General features: G+C 41.0%; 1 protein-coding gene across 1 annotated transcript in view; it reads left to right on the forward strand.

Moving 5' to 3' along the window:
- Window positions 1-17,935, forward strand: part of LOC117509055 (spectrin beta chain, non-erythrocytic 4-like) — a 301,034-nt gene that overhangs the window by 34,587 nt on the left and 248,512 nt on the right. The window contains 3 exon segments of the mRNA XM_034168865.1: window positions 7,314-7,405; window positions 7,539-7,619; window positions 11,293-11,408. Of these exon segments, the coding sequence (XP_034024756.1) occupies window positions 7,314-7,405; window positions 7,539-7,619; window positions 11,293-11,408 (289 nt within the window).

Consider the following 17,935-nt stretch of genomic DNA (forward strand, 5'->3'; position numbering starts at 1 on the left):
CGGACGGATTGCAGCGTTGGCTCGTAGCCGCTGCGACGCTCTGCCACAGGAAAAACACCTCTGTTGGAAGCCTTAAGGACAAGTTGGAACATGTCCAGCTGTTAAACAATTTCTCATATACTCACTCCACTGAAAGCCATCAAAAGCCGCCTGGATTTTACAAATGGTTATCAACACGGAGGTGTTTTTCCTGTGCCGCCGCACCGCGTCGGCTGCGTCCCGACGCGCGGACCCGTCCGCACATCTTTCATTAAAAAAAATCTCCTTTAACAGTGGAATATCCAGATAAAATGCTGAAACCGACTTCTTCTGAAACTTCTCTGTTCTCTCACGACATCCTGGATCAATAGAGCCTGAAATGTGGAGGTTTTCAGCTTGAAACAGGCTGACGACGGCGCCTGAGAGTGCTGAGCGACGTCTCGCACCGTGGGAAGTCCTTAAAGTGACAGTATCACCTCAAAATGTCTCATCAGCCGTTAAAATTTTCACCAAAAACCAGCTTAATTTTTCGAACCGTGTCCACTTCGATGTGTCTCACAGGTTTAGAAAAAATTTTGATCAAACAAAGCGCCAGTCTCTCAGCAACTTCTCAGACAAAGGAATTCCGACGAGGGGCTGGACGACTCCTCCCACAAGGAGTGCTCACAGGTGAATGACTTCACCGACAGGCGTGGAAAAACTCACGCATGCGCACGAGGGTTCAAGCATGTCTGACGTAAAAACATATGAATGAAATCCATATAGTTTTTGAAAAAAATAAAAAGGACCTATACTTTATTGACAGCCCTCGTATATGTAGATTCATCAGTCCTCAAACAATATTTGGATGGAATGTGACAGGAAAAGTGAGAAAGACATGTGCTTCTGCAACTTATGCTTATGATACTGTAATTTGTAAATTAGAATAGAGGGGATAGGAGACGGTGATTGTGCAACTATCAACAATTTTATTCAAAAAAAGAATCATTTCAACAGTGCTGGGCTTTAATCGGCTCCTCTTCTGCCTCACCACCTCTCCAGCTTTGGAGAAGACCCGCTCGCCAAAATCACAGCTCTTCAGTCACTCAGCTCAGTCTCTGATCTACCTATGAATATATAGTCTAACCTATAACTTGTGTTGATGTACTGTGTGGATAAATGTTGTATATGAATGGATGTCCTGTTGTGTGTGGTGTGTGTCTGTCTATGTTAGGTCCTATGTGTATATAGCTAACTATACTAAATGAACTCTAAACTAGACCTAAATATAAACTAATGCTGTCCCTGTCACGTAGTAATTAGCAATAACACTGTCGCTAGCAGTCTCCTCCTCTCACAAACCCACAGTTTGTGCTGCGATTCAGATCTCATTTAAATACTTGGCAGGTCGTATTGACACGCCCAGATTATTCGACTTTCCCGTGAAGCTCGACACGTGGTGTGACGTAACGAGGCCTCGCTCGCAGTGGTCACGTGATGGGGGCTTGCTCAAAACACTGCTCACCGACACTTCTGGTTCACATAGCTCGATGCTGTGTCGAGCAGCCTGACTCGAGCTTAACATCACTAATGAAAAGATTATCTTCGATAATTATCTGTTATCAGATTATCGGAAGTGTGCCCACCACTGTGTAAAAGCTAGCGAGAAGTAAGCATTTCTGAAACCGAAAACGCTGTTTTTGGAACCTAATAACACCTCTGAACTTATAAGACATTTTACGGAGGTTAGCATGATGACGTCACTTCCTAGTTTAGTGACTTGCTAACTGCTTAGTTTCTGGTATATTATGTAAAAGCAAGCGAGAAATAAAATGCTGTTCCTGTAACCTGATAACACCTCTGGTGTCATTTGCAAGACATTTTGTGGACGTTAGCTTGCATGCTAACTTTTGCTAACTCAAAGCTAACTTTCTATGGACTTAAATTTGTCTGATCAGTATTAATACGTGCAAATGCACGGAGGGGATCTACAAATATTCCTTGATTTGCACAACATGAACAAATGAAGATTTGATTTGAACATGTACAAATTGTATGTAAGACAATACGATCGTAATAATTAACTAAACAACTGCAAATTATAAATAACACAATGCTCATACAGCCAAGGGTATTTTGATGTTATATTTTAAATTGTGAGTATGTTGATCAAAATGTTCGCAGCTGCTAATTTATTTGTTTAAAAATAGGTATGCATATTTTAGTTTGACATGAACCTTCATTCTGATTGTCGCCTGTAAAGTTTTTTGGTGCATTTTAATGACAGTCTTGGATTAACGGCCTCTTCCTGTCGTGACCCCAGTCACAGGTTTTACACCATGGTCACTGGTCATATCAGGGGAGGAGGGAGCGGTGCTTCTTATGGGTTGTTTTCAGGCTCAAAATGATCTTTTTGGGATTTTTTTCCCTCAGATGTGGGTTTGTGTTGACAGTCGAGCTCATTTTGGAGAACTGTGCGGTTCTGTTTTTTGTGTGTGTGGATTGCGTTGGCTGAATTTGGGTGTGTGACTTTAACTAAGCGACGTTGTGCTATGTGCTCAACGCGTGCTGATATCAAACTTGTCAGAACCACATCAGGTTTGAGGTCAAAGTTCCTTCCCAGAAAAAGCAGGAAGGTGACAAACTGAGAGCTCTTAGAGAGCAGCTAAAACCTTTAAATGACTCCGTTCTCGTGGACATCCGGGTCAGGGTTGAACATGGCGACATTGTAAGAAAGCAGCTCCCCGATAAAAGCTGAGAAAATGCCCCATATGCACAAAACCTGAGATAAATGCAGAGGACTTGAAGATAATTTCAGGGGCTTGTAATATGTCAAGAAGTAAATCGAAATCTAAAAAGGCTGGGAACACCAAACTATGCTAATGCTGATGGGGGAGCTACCACCTAAAACAGAGCAAGTACCGGAGAAAATGTCAGATTTGGACGCGATTTTGCGGGAGATAAGAGAGTTCAGATGTGAGACAACAGAGGGTCTTACCGGCATCAGGGAAGACCTTAAACTGACGAATGGCAGGGATACAAGGAGAAGCTACAGGCTTTTAGAAGAACCACAGAGGTACTCCAAGAATAAGCCTAAACTATCTCAGGTAACCAGCAGAAGATGAGTGCAGACAATGTCAAATTTTTACTTCTTTGAGACTACTCGGGGATTTGATTTCTTTAAGATGAGACTGAAGGACAGGGCCGAAAAAGGTCACGAGGGCCCCCTACTAGCCAGGGGCTATCCCTCAGAGCTGGTTTTTAGCTCGGAAAGGGTTAAAGACTATATAACCTCAGGTTTGGAAGTCATCTGTGTTCTTTTTGATTTTCGTTCTACTGTTGGTTCACAAAGTATGTTTGTTTGTTGTAGCATATGGGGTGGAAATACAGATAATACACATTATTCTAAGGTAAATGACATCACACAAAGTAATCTATTGAAAGTAGCCTCTTATAACGTTAATGGGCTGCGTAGCCCAATCAAAAGGAGCAAAGTAATAAATAAAATGAAAAAAGAGGGAGTGGGAGTACTTTTCTCACAGGAGACCCATCTGACAGACAAAGAACATGAAAAGCTAAAGAGGAATGGGTACAATCAGGAGTTTTCATCATCTTATAAATCAGGCCATAGAAGAGGGGTGTCTATATTGATTTTAAACAAAATTAGTTTTGACATGGCTAAGGTGATTAAAGACAGAGAGGGCCGGTAAATTTTAGTGATTGGCAGATTGGAGAGTGAATTGGTGTCTCTTTTAAATGTCTATGCGCATCCAGGTTCAGATTGGGGTTTCTTTAAACAGATTTTTGAGTTGGCAACAACAGAAGGAGAGGGGATGTTGATTGGAGGAGGTGGTCTTAACCAGAGGCTTAACCCACAACTGGACTCATCAGGGAAAGCAGAGAAGAAAAATAGTATCGGCAAAAATATCAGAAAAATATCACAACTGGGAATTTTGGATATTTGGAGGGAACTTAACCCCTCTATCAGAGATTATACCTATTTCTCGGCGCCACACTCTATGTACTCTAGGATTGATTATTTTTTAATATATGCCAGGGATCGGTATAAAATAAAAAGCTGTGATATTGGAGTGAGGGACTTGTCTGATCACTGTTCAGTATATATAAAGATAACCATGGAAAGAGAAGTGAAAAAAAACAATTCGGAGACTGAACTCAAGCCTGCTTATCGGTCAAATGAAAGATGAAATTGAAAAAGAGATTGGTGAATATGTTGAACAAAATGATAATGGAGAAGTATCTCCGTCAATATTGTGGGATGCATGCAAAGCGGTTATGAAGGGAAATTGATAGCTAGATCTGCATATAGGAAAAAAATTAAACAGGAAAGACTTAAAACTTTACAAACTGATTTGAAAAGACTGGAGAAAGAACATAAAAAGTCAATTGATAGGAAGATATTGGCTGAAATCCAAAAGAAAAAAGCAGAGATCAATGACATTTTGATGCAAGAAATCCAGAAAAAAAATGATATACACAAAACAGAGGTATTATGAGGCTGGGAGTAAGTCTGCAAAATTACTGGCATATAGGCTTAAAAAGCAGCAAACATTGAGAAGCATTTATAAAATACAAGACCCACAAACTAATTCTGTGGTGTACAAGACAGATCAAATTCATAAATGTTTTGAATCTTATTATGTGCCTGTACTCCCAGGCACATAACAATGAATCCCAAATTGATGTTTTCTTAAATGGCCTAGATCTACCACAAATAACAGAAGAACAGAATAACTCATTGATATCAGAAATAACAATGCAAGAAATAAATGCAGCAATTTATAAACTCAAAAACAATAAAAGCCCAGGGGCTAATGGATATGTATCAGAATGGTATAAAACTTTTAGAAAAACCTTGACCCCTTTATTACATAGGACTTTTAATTGGATAATAAAAGGAGGCGCTATTCCTGATTCTTGGAGGGAAGCAGTCATTACCGTAATTGCAAAAGAAGGCAAGGATGCGACAGATTGTTCAAGCTATAGACCGATAAGTGTACTTAATATTGACTATAGACTATTCACAGCTATTCCAGCAAGGCGTATTGAAAAAATTCTACCAGATATTGTAAGTTTAGACCAAACAGGATTTATAAAGTGTAGACAAACTCATGACAATATTCGCAGAACACTGCATATTATGCAACATATCAGTGAAAACAAGGTACACGCATTAATAATGGGACTGGACGCAGAAAAGGCATTCGACTCAGTAAGGCGGGAATTCCTATTTAGAGTAATGAAGAGGTTTAACTTTCATGAAAATTGTATTAGGACCATCCAGACGTTATACACAAATCCCATCGCAAGGATTAAGGTCAATGGAAGTTTGTCTAATATTATCAAATTAGAAAGAGGTTGCCGTCAGGGCTGTTCGATAAGCCCTTTGTGCTTTGCCATCTTTCTGGAGCCGTTAAGCCAGTGGATAAAGCAAAATAATAATATCAAAGGCATTACAATGGCAGGAACAGAGCGGAAAATAGCATTGTTTGCGGACGATGTTCTGATTTATTTGGAAAATCCCAATTCATCTTTGCCTGTATTAATGTCGGCTTTTGAAAATTTTGGTGCACTGTCGGGGTACAAAGTTAATGTTAAAAAACTCAAGTTCTAACCTATAATTTTGAACCAAACCAAAATATAAGACAGAGCTATAACATCAGATGGGATATGAAATCTATGAAATATCTAGGAATTCATTTACCTAAAGAAATTGAAAATCTGAAGTCTTCAAACTATGATAAAATTCTATCAAAAATGAAAATTGACTTAGAAAAATGGAACTTGATACCATATTTGAGTTCAACATCAAGAGTGGAAGTGATCAACATTTTACCCCGATTGTTACACCTGTTTCAAAATCTGCCAATCGAGGTGACAGAAAAAGAATTCAAAGAATGGGATAAACTTATATCTAGGTACATATGGCAGGGTGCAAAGCCAAGAATAAAATACAGAACAATGCAACTGCCAAAAGGGAGTGGTGGTTTAGCATTACCATGTCTAAAAAGCTATTTTCAAGATGCACAACTGAGGGTACTTCTTAACTTGTCTGATCCAGAATACATGGCACCAACCTTTTAGCACGCTTGTCGATGATGATGAGGCACAAAAGTGTCTTTCCCCTTTATTATTACTACTACTACTACTACTACTGCTGCTGCTAAAGTGCTCAATAGCCTATGTCACTCCCCGTATGTCAAAGTATATGTGTGCCAAGTTTGACTGACCATGGGGTGATGGGGTCCCAGCCATGTTTGACAGCATTGTAAACACTACAGTTGAATCACCCTCTGATGGCCAAACTATGTTGTGACACTATTTCCAACAGCTCAAGTGGTTTTCCTGCATTGTTTACTTGGTAAAATAAAAGTTTTCATATCAGCCAATATTTGGCCAACTGATATATCAGCCCGGATCGAGACATACACTGAACAAAAATATAAATGCAGCACTTTTGTTTTTGCTCCCATTTTTCATGAAGATCCAAAATGTTTTCTGTATGCACAAAGACCTATTTCTCTCAAATATTGTTCACAAATCTGTCTAAATCTGTGTTAGGGAGCACGTCTCCTTTGCAGACATAATCCATCCCACCTCACAGGTGTGGCATATCAAGAAGCTGATTAGACAGCATGATTACTACACAGATGTGCCTAAGGCTGGCCACAATAAAATGTGCAGTTTTGCTTTATTTGGGGCCGGCGGGGGGCAGTTATTATTTGGTGACCACCATTTGCCTCACACAGTGCAACACATCTCCTTCACATAAAGTTGATCAGCAGCCTAGACACCATCAAATGTGAGTGTTTGTCCACTCAAGTCAGTTACGAGGACGAACTGCAGTCAAGTCGAGACCCCGATGAGGACGGCGAGCATGCAGATGAGCTTCCCTGAGATGGTTTGTGCAGAAATTCTTTGGTTCTGCAAACCGATTGTTGCAGCAGCTGTCCGGGTGGCTGGTCTCAGAGGATCTTGGAGGTGAACATGCTGGATGTGGAGGTCCTGGGCTGGTGTGGTTACACGTGGTCTGCGGTTGTGACGCCGGTTGGATGTACTGCCAAATTCTCTGAAACGTCTTTGGAGACGGCTTATGGTAGAGTTCATGGTCAACGGCTCTGGTGGACATTCCTGCAGTCAGCAGGCCAACTGCCCTCCACAATGTTGACATCTGTGACATTGTGCTGTGTGATAAAACTGAACATTTACTCAGGTTTAGTCTCATGTTGAATTCATGACGGTGTTAATGTCACTATTGTTTCATACTTCATTTCAGTGATCCGTTTAGTTGATACAAAGGTTGATACTGTGCGTGTGTGTTTGTGTGCGTTCAGATCCAGGTAATCAAGATAGCGACGGAGGACAACAGAGAGACTCGTTCTGCCAAAGATGCTCTGCTGCTGTGGTGCCAGATGAAGACGGCGGGGTGAGCACCGCCGGTCACACCTGAGTGCACGTGAGCGTGTGGATCTGGTGGTGACGCTGAATCACACATGTGCGAGTGTTCGAGTGCCGGGAAAGAAAAGTATCTGCTTGCTGATCCTTTGTTTGTGCTGCAGATATCCTGAGGTGAACATCCAGAACTTCACCACCTGCTGGAGAGACGGTCTCGCCTTCAACGCCCTCATACACAGACACAGGCAGGACACACACACACACACCTGCAAGATGTCGTCTTGAAGGCAGCATATGTTGCTCCTAAGTCTGTGTAGTTTTTCATTAACGTGTTGGTGGCCTTTGCAAAGGGCGCAACCATGACCCCAAACCAGGACACACGCTGGCTTTTTAATGGATGAAGTTGAGCTCACAGGACACAAAGTATCTCTAATTCATGTCTGCAATGAAACAGAAGTCAAAGTCAGAATCACTATGGGTTTTTTTTCTTCTTTTGCTTTTTCCATTTTTTTCTGATTTGGGGTTAGACTCCAGCAGTGCCAGTGAAATCTTTGGACTTACCAGACTTATTTATATATTGGTTATTTAATTTTATACCAAATTTATTTTTATGTAATTTATGTTTAACCCGCCTAATTTTGGCTTGTCAGTATTTCATAAAGAAAAAGTGTAATTTCCCATCGATGGGTTATACAGCCTTAGAAGGGTTTAAGGTCTTGATTAAGCTCAGCTTTGTGTTACTAAATTCCCAACAAATAGGTTTGAAAGTAAAACTGAATTCAGCTGACTGACATAATTAAACCTTACGTACCGGCCCGGATTCTACATTCTCAGGAGGCAGGATAACTGTTGGTCCCAAAACGTAAAGAGAAGTCAGCAGGCCACAGAGCATTCTCTTATCATGGACCTACAGTGCAGCAAATAAGTATTTGATCCACTGTCAATTTTGGAAGTTTTCCCACCTACAAAGAATGGAGAGGTGTGTAATTTTTATCGTAGGTACACTTCAACTGTGAGAGACAGAATCTAAAAAAAAACAAAAAAAAAACAAAAATCAGAATCACATTGTATGATTTTTAAATAATTAATTTCCATTTTATTGCATGAAATAAGTATTTAAACACCTACCAACCAGCACGAATTCTGGCTCTCACAGACCTGTTAATTTTTCTTTAAGAAGCCCTCTTATTCTGCACTCTTTACCTGTATTAATTGCACCTGTTTGAACTTGTTTGAACCTGTTCACACACTCAATCAATCACACTCCAACCTGTCCACCATAGCCAAGAACAAAGAGCTGTCTAAGGACACCAGGGACAAAGCTGTAGACCTGCACAAGGCTGGGATGGACTACAGGACAACAGGCAAGCAGCTTGGTAGAAGACAACAACTGTTATGATTATTTATTAGAAAGTGGAAGAAACACAAGATGACTGTCAGTCTCCCTCGGTCTGGGATTCCATGCAAGATCTCACTTTGTGGGGTAAGGATGATTCTGAGAAAGCTCTGAACTACACAGGAGGACCTGGTTAGTGACCTGAAGAGAGCTGGGACCACAGTCACAAAGATTACATTAGTAACCCATGATGCTGTCATGGTTTAAAATCCTGCAGGGCAGCAAGGTCCCCCTGCTCAAACCAGCACATGTCCAGGCCCGTTTGAAGTTCACCAGTGACCATCTGGATGATCCAGAGGAGGCATGGAAGAAGGTTATGTGGTCAGATGAGATCAAAATAGAGCTTTTTGGTATCAACTCCACTTACCATGTTTAGAGGATGAGAACAACTCCAAGAACACCATCCCAACCGTGAAGCATGGGGGTGGAAACATCATACTCTGGGGGTGCTCTTCTGCAAAGGGGACAGGATGACTGCACCGTATTGAAGGGAGGCTGGATGGGGTCATGTATTGCGAGATTTTGGCAAACAACCTCCTTCCCTCAATAAGAGCATTGAAGATGGGTCATGGCTGGGTCTTCCAGCATGACAATGACCCCAAACACACAGCCAGGGCAACTAAGGAGGGGCTCCGCTCCGTAAGAAGCATTTCAAGGTCCTGGAGTGGTCTGGCCAGTCTCCAGACCTGAACTCAATAGAAAATATTTGGAGGAAGCTGAAACTGAAAACCTGAAAGATCTGGAGAAGATCTTTATGGAGGAGTGGACCAAAATCCCTGCTGCAGTGTGTGAAAACTTGGTCAAGAACTACAGGAAACGTCTGACCTCTGGAACTGCAAACAAAGGTTTCTGTACCAAATATTAAGGTCTGTTTTTCTCTTGTGTCAAATACTTATTACATGCAATAAAATGTAAATTAATTATTTAAAAATCGTACAGTGTGATATATATATTTTTTTAGATTGTCTCTCACAGTTGAAGTGTACCTACGATAAAAATTACAGACCTCTACATTTTTTGTAGGTCGGTAAACTTACAAAATCAACAGTGGATGAAGTACTTATTTGCCGCACTGTAGATAGAAACAGGATGTTTCTGAGTGGATCAGATATATGCCTCATTGTAGATACGAGGTCTGTCCAAAAAGTATCGTACCTTTTTATTTTTTTCAAAAACTATATGGATTTGAATCACGTGTGATTACATCAGCCAATCTTGAACCTTCGTGCGCATGCGTGAGTTTTTCCACGCCTGTCGGTTGCGTCATTTGCCTGTGGGCAGGCTTTGAGTGAGCACTGGTCCACCCCTCCCGTCGGATTTCTTTTGTCTGAGAACTTGCTGAGAGGCTGCCGCTTTGCTCCATGAAATTTTTTTCAGAAACTGTTAGAGACAGGCAGTTGGAAACCATTCGATAGATTCAGTTGGATATCGGTGAAGATTCTGTCGGCGTCACGAGGATTATGGACTGTTAAAACCTTTTTAAAGACGGCCCACAGCGGCGGAGGGCGCGCGGTGCGCCGAGCGGCCATTCGACAGGCTGGATCGACCAGATCATTTCTAAACTGAGCGCTGTGTTGATCCGGGACATCATGTGACTACCACAGAAATGGCAACAGAGCTCCACCTCCGTCTTGGAAGTCTCACAGGACATGTTGTGGCATGTCCAGCTATTACACAATTTCTCGGATACTCACTCGACTGAAAGCCATCAAAAGCCGTCTGAATCTTCTGAATGGTTTCCAACACAGTTTTTTTTTTTTTTTTTTTTTTTGCTGCGCGTCCTGAGCTGCTCCATCCCGACGCGCGAAATCCTCCGCACGTCTTTCATTACAAAATCTCCTGTAACAGTGGAATGTGCCGCAAAAGTGCTATGTCCAGCTCTGTTGCCATTTCTGTGGTAGTCACATGATGTCCCGGATCAACACAGCATTCAGTTTAGAAATGATCTGGTCGATCCAGCCTGTCGAATGGCCGCTCGGCGCGCCGCGCGCCCTGCCGCTGTGGGCCGTCTTTAAAAAGGTTTTAACAGTCCATAATCCGCGTGATGCCAACAGAATCTTCACCGATATCCAACTGAATCTATCGAATGGTTTCCAACTGCCTGTCTCTAACAGTTTCTGAAAAAAATTTCATGGAGCAAAGCGGCAGCCTCTCAGCAAGTTCAGACAAAAGAAATCCGATGGGAGGGGTGGACCAGTGCTCACTCAAAGCCTGCCCACAGGCGAATGACGCAACCGACAGGCGTGGAAAAACTCACGCATGCGCACGAAGGTTCAAGCTTGGCTGATGCAATCACACGTGATTCAAATCCATATAGTTTTTGAAAAAAATAAAAAGGTCCGTTACTTTTTGGACAGACCTCGTATATCAGTCAGTTTTGGAAGCTCAAAACCTTCTGGCTTTTTGTGCTTTTGCACACTGTGGAACATGTTAAAATGATGTGGTGAACTTCACTATGACAAAAAAAAAAAACGGGACACCGTTTGACTACATGATGGCACCTCTGTCACGTCTCCTCACAGACCAGATCTGATACAGTTCCACAAGCTGACACGGTCCAATGCAACCCACAACCTCCAGCAAGCCTTCAACGTGGCCGAGCAGTACCTGGGCCTCACCAAACTCCTGGACCCTGAAGGTGAGCGCGAGTAGCCGGGTTGGGGTTTTATGTGACGTAAAGGAGAACTGATTGATCTCCAAATATGTCATATTATATAACGGCTGAGTGGATCCTTGCGCTTTGTATGTCATTGACATGGATTATTCATCTCATTTGTGTTGCGTTGCATTTAGCTAAACATGGCGGAGTTTGTTTTGCTTGTTTTGATGACAATTTGAACAAGCTTATTGACTGTGCTAATTCTTCTAACAAACACACACACAAGCAAATCCACTATGCCATAAGGTGTCTGGAGGTATGAAGAGCTGTTAGGATGAAAAGCTGGACTAATTTCTGATGTGATTTTTCAGTGGACTGAGGAAGTACACAAAGTCTTTTTTTTTTTTGGAATAACGCGTCAGTGCACAGCATCACGGACGACAGTGTCAGAATTATTTTTCAAGTTGACTGAGAACAGTTTTGGAGTTCATGTTGGACTGTTGATGTCAAAGCACCAGTGATGAACACCAAAATGTAAGTATCTTTTCTATTCATATACATCATATACAGGATCTGGAATATGAGATAGATCCAGACAATCATTTCTATTCCTTCAGAAATAAGTAACTGTCAGTATTGCATTACAAGTGATGGGAAATTATCAATAATCCAATTTAATAGTAGGGGTCTACAAAAATTTTGGGAGTATCAAAGACTATTTAAAACAATTTGGTCAACACTTGGGTCAGCCTGGCTTACAGAGGGTGATGATACAAACTATGAGTTGGAGGGTTATGAATTCAATCACCTGAATAGACAAACTAGAGGAGGAGGAGTGGCTTTGTATGTTGACAAAAGGCTTAACTACAAAATTAAAGATCAAATGACAATGGCTGTGGAAACATTTTTGGAATCCATCACAATCGAAATAGGTATGGGAAAAGGTAAAAATATAATTATTAGCTCCATATATAGAGCTCCGGGATCTAAAATTGAAGAGTTTCAAAACTGGACAGAGACGTTTTTCACAAATGTGTAATAAGGGAGTCTGTGGAGATATAAACAATGATCTCTTGAAACCCGTATTAGCATAAAGTAACTGAGGATTTCATTAATACTATGTACAGTCTAAATCTATATCAAAAAATTACTAGGCCTTCAAGAATCACTTCACATTCAGCTTCTCTCATTGATAATATAATTACAAATGATATCGATACCAAAACATCAAGTGACTTATTAATTAATGATATTAGTGACCATTTACCAATTTTTATAATAACTGATCTAAATTTCAATAAAAAATGTACTGAGAAAGCATAATATTGCAAGCGCCTGCAATCTGAAGAAGCTATCACTACCTTAAAAGATGATTTACTTTTACAGGATTGGAATCCCATTTACAATAGGCAAGATGTGAATTTAACGTATTCCAAAAACATATTTTGAAAACATATTTCTCAGTATATACAACAAAAACTGTCCAATTATACAGTATAATAAAAATAATAAATATAAAGCTAACCCATGGATAACAAAAGGTCTTCAAAAGGCTTGTAAGAAAAAAATATGCTATACAGAGAATTCATTAAAAGTAAATCAAGAGAGGCAGAGATTAAATATGACTATAAAAATATACTAACAACTATTATGCGTAACTGTAAAAAAAAATCATACTTTGAAAAATACTAAACGATAATAAAAAACAACATAAAGGAAGCAATACTGAATACTATTATAGCAAATAAACCTAACTCAAATAACTACCCAACATACTTTACTCATAACAACAAAGATGAATATAACATGAGCCAAGTAATGAATAGCTTCAATAAGTTTTTTGCTAATGTTGGGCCAGATCTGAAATTCCACACAGCCCATGGGAAAATCAGCAGTTAATCACCAGAAATCCGCACACAATGTTCCTCAGCCCAGTAGATGAAAGGGAAGTTATTAACGTAGTTAGTACATGTAAAAGTAAAAAGTCAACGGATCATAATGAGGTACATATGTCCTGAGTAAAGCAAATAATTGCTGAAATTGCAAAACCATTATCATATTTTTTAATAAATAATTTCAAACTGGAATTGTTCCTAACAGTATGAAAGTGGCAAAAGTGATTCCTTTATTCAAATCTGGTAGCAAGCATCTTTTTACTAACTACAGGCCTGTGTCTCTATTGTCACAATTTTCAAATATATTGGAAAAGCTTTACAATAGCAGACTCAATATGGTTTTAGAGCAAAAAGGTCCACTGCACTGGTATTGCTCAATTTAATAGAAGAGATCAATAAACATGTGAACCAAAGGGAAATAGTATTAGGTTTATTTATTGACCTAAGAAAGGCTTTCGACACATTTGATCACAATATATTATTTCAAAAGATGGAACTGTATGGGATCATAGGGGTGGCTCTGAGTTGGATTAAAAGTTACACAACCGGAAGCAGTTTGTTTAAACTTGGGGAATACTGTTCTTCATGTCTGGACATCATTTGTGGGCTACCTCAGGGTTCTGTGTTGGGACCAAAATTATTTATTTTAGTTATGTACAGTTATGTTATGTACAGCCTCAGATCTGGTTAAAACTGTGCTCTTTGCAGATGACACAAACCTTTGCTCAGGAGAAAATCTGCAACAATTATCTGATTTAGGAGCTGAAATGACCAAGTTAAAGAGATTGTTTGATATTAACCAATTATCATTAAATTTACTTAAAACTAAATTGTTATTTGGAAATTATAAAAAAGACATACAAATTCAGTTAAATATACAAGGGCTAAACATAGAACATGTCAAAGAGAATAAGTTTTTAGGTGTCAGCTCTGTGTAAGCCTGAACCCGTCAAATCTCAGAAGCTAAGCAGTGCGCGGCCTGGTTAGTACTTGGATGGGATACCTCTTTGGAACACCAGCGGCTGTATGTGTTTCTCCAGGTAACACTGGAGTTGCGTCAGGAAAGGCATCCGGCGTAAAACCTGTGCCAAATATCAATTCGGTTCTGGTTGTATCCACTGTGGTGACCCAGAACACAAAATGGGAGCAGTCGAATGGACAACCATTGATGAAAGAATTAATTGGAAAACTCATATTCAACAAAGAAAGTACGAGGTCTGTTAGAAAAACTATCCGACCTTTTTATTTTTTGCAAAAACTATATGGATTTGAATCATGTGTGATTGCATCAGCCAAGCTTGAACCTTCGTGCGCATGCGTGAGTTTTTCACGCCCTGTCGGTTGCGTCATTCGCCTGTGAGCAACGCCTTGTGGGAGGAGTGGTCCAGTCCCCTCGTCGGATTTTCATTGTCAGGAAATTGGCTGATCGACTGCCCGCTTTGCTTCATCAAATTTTTTTCAGAAAGTGTGAGAGACAGCCAGATGGAAACCATTTGGAAAATTCAGATGGCTTTCGGTGAAGATCTTATGGGGATCACACAGATTAAGGACAATTACAACTGGATTAAAGACGGCCCACAGCGGCGGATGGCGCGCTGCGCACCGAGCGGCGATCGACAGGCTCAAACGACCAGATCATTTCCAAAGTGAACGCTTTGTTGATCCGGGACGTCGTCTGACTACCAGAGAAATGGCAAGACAGCTTGGACATAGCACTTTTTCAGCACATTCCACTGTTACAGGAGTTGTCAACTCCACTTCAAGCCTCACATGTCCGGTGAGGCTTCATCACGGTGTGCTTTTTGTTCTGTGCCCTGCGGCTCCGTCCCGACGCGCGAATTCCTCCGCACGTCTTTTCATGCCGAAAAAGTGCTGATGTCAAACTCTTCTGCCATTTCTGTGGTAGTCAGACGACGTCCCGGACCTACAAAGCGTTTTCTTTGGAAATGAACGGCACATTCCACTGTTACAGGAGTTTTTGTCATGAAAAGACGTGCGGAGGAATTCGCGCATCGGGATGGAGGCGCAGGGCACACAACAAAAGGCAACGCCGTGATGAAGCCTCACAGGACATGTTGTGGCATGTCCAGCTCGTCCACAATTTCTCGGATAGTCACACAACTGAAAAGCCGTCTGAATTTTCCAAATGGTGCAAGAGCTGGGCATGTTAGGGCTTCTCCTGTGAGACCAGCACGGAGGTGCTTTTGTCCCGCGCCATGAGCGGCTCTGTGGCGAATTTCTCCCCTCCTCTTTCCATTACAAAAACTCCTGTAACAGTGGAATGTACCGAAAAAGTGCTATGTCCAGCTGTCTTGCCATTTCTCTGGTAGTCAGACGACGTCCCGGATCAACAAAGCGTTCACTTTGGAAATGATCTGGTCGTTTGAGCCTGTCGATCGCCGCTCGGTGCGCGGTGTGCCATCCGCCACTGTGGGCTGTCTTTAATCCAGTTGTAATTGTCCTTAATCTGTGTGATCCCCATAAGATCTTCACCGAAAGCCATCTGAATTTTCCAAATGGTTTCCACCTGGCTGTGTCTCACACTTTCTGCAAAAATTTTGATGAAGCAAAAGCGGCAGTCGATCAGCCAATTTCCTGACAATGAAAATCCGATGAGGGGGCTGGACACTCCTCCCACAAGGCATGCTCACAGCGATTGACGCAACCGACAGGCGTGAAAAAACTCACGCATGCGCACAAAGGTTCAAGCTTGGCTGATGCAATCACACATGATTCAAATCCATATAGTTTTTGCAAAAAATAAAAAGGTTGGATAGTTTTCTAACAGACCTCGTACAGTATCAAAGAGTATTGCAGTATTAAATAAAGCAATGCATGTTCTTGATTGTAAAGCACTACACCCTCTGTATTGTTCATTGGTTGAACCCTACCTTACTTACTGTGCTGATGTTTTGGGCAACAATTCTAAAACTACATTGCAACCATTATTCATTCTTCAAAAAAAGAGCATTAAAAAACATTCATAATGCAGGTTATCGAGACCACACCAACCCATTGTTCATTAATCCCAAATATCAAAACTTCACAATATGATTTTGTTCAGACTGTCATGTAATGTACATAAAGGGAAAAAGAAACCAGTGCCCTTTAGAATTCAAGAATGTTTTACTGAGAGAGAGGGAAATATAATTTACTTGCTTTTATCATTTTAAAATTGCTTTTCAGGATATGTATCTGCTGAAGACGGTTGAGTTTTTGTGTGTTTCCAAATGTAAATGTAAATTTTGTTGGTAGCATTGGGATTGTGTCCTTTAAACTGAAGAGATTGAAGTGGTTGAAAAAGGGAGTGGGAATAGACAGGTTTTTTTTACTCCCCCCACTCCTTTCGGACTAGATAATTTTATTTTTGGTTAAAGGGGTAGGCGTTAATAAGCTTTGCTTCTGCCTATACCCTTTAGGGCACTCGGATGCATTGTTAATCTATTTTCTTTCTTTGTTGTAAGTTTTTTGTTTTTTTGGACTGTGTGCGCTGAATAAATACAACAGTTTGTTGTCTTTAGTTTGTCCAGTTTGTTGTCTTTAGTTTGTCCAGTTTGTTGTCTTTAGTTTGTCCAGTTTGTTGTACAGTAAAACCTGCCTAAACAGTCATCATATAAATTGGATATTTGCACTCACTGAACAAAAGCAGAAGTCCCAATGCTTTTGTATGGTTTTCATGTAATAAACACCATGTATAACAGATTTTTTGAACGGATTTTCGCTCACAACGGACAAAACATCCTGCCTCATCATAATGTATTCCATTAAAAACCCATCGCATGTACCGGACAGAGCAGTCTGGACGCGCCCAATATCAGTGGGTTACCGTATTTCCTTGATTAAAAGACTAGTTGTTTGTTTTATTTTTTTCAAACCATGCTCAGACCAGACGCCTAAACGAGGCAGGGCATAATTCAAGGCCGGTGATTATTAACAAAATGCTGCTTGCTGCCTGTTAAGTTTCACCCTGGGTGTGACGAACCAAACCACTTTAGATCAGAGCCCTCTGCAGAAGTTATTTCATCTTACCCTTAATCAATCAACTTCAATCAACTTTTTTCTTATATAGCGCCAAATCACAACAAACGGTTGCCCCAAGGCGCTCTATATTGTAAGGCAAGGCCATACAATAATTATGAAAAACCCCAACGGTCAAAACGACCCCCTATGAGCAAGCACTTGGCTACAGTGGGAAGGAAAAACTCCCTTTTAACAGGAAGAAACCTCCAGCAGAACCAGGCTCAGGGAGGGGCAGTCTTCTGCTGAGACTGGTTGGGGCTGAGGGAAAGAACCAGGAAAAAGACATGCTGTGAAGGGGGGCAGAGATCGATCACTAATGATTAAATGCAGAGTGATGCATACGGAGCAAAAAGAGAAAGAAACACTGCATCATGGGAACCCCCCCACAATCTACGTCTAAAGCAGCATAACCAAGGGATGGTCCAGGGTCACCTGATCCAGCCCTAACTATAAGCCTTAGCGAAAAGGAAAGTTTTAAGCCTAATCTTAAAAGTAGAGAGGGTGTCTGTCTCCCTGATCTGAATTGGGAGCTGGTTCCACAGGAGAGGAGCTTGAAAGCTGAAGGCTCTGCCTCCCATTCTACTCTTACAAACCCTAGGAACTACAAGTAAGCCTGCAGTCTGAGAGAAGCGCTCTAATGGGGTAATATGG

This window comes from Thalassophryne amazonica, chromosome 4 (genome assembly GCF_902500255.1).
Source record: "Thalassophryne amazonica chromosome 4, fThaAma1.1, whole genome shotgun sequence".
NCBI classification, from domain to species: domain Eukaryota; kingdom Metazoa; phylum Chordata; class Actinopteri; order Batrachoidiformes; family Batrachoididae; genus Thalassophryne; species Thalassophryne amazonica.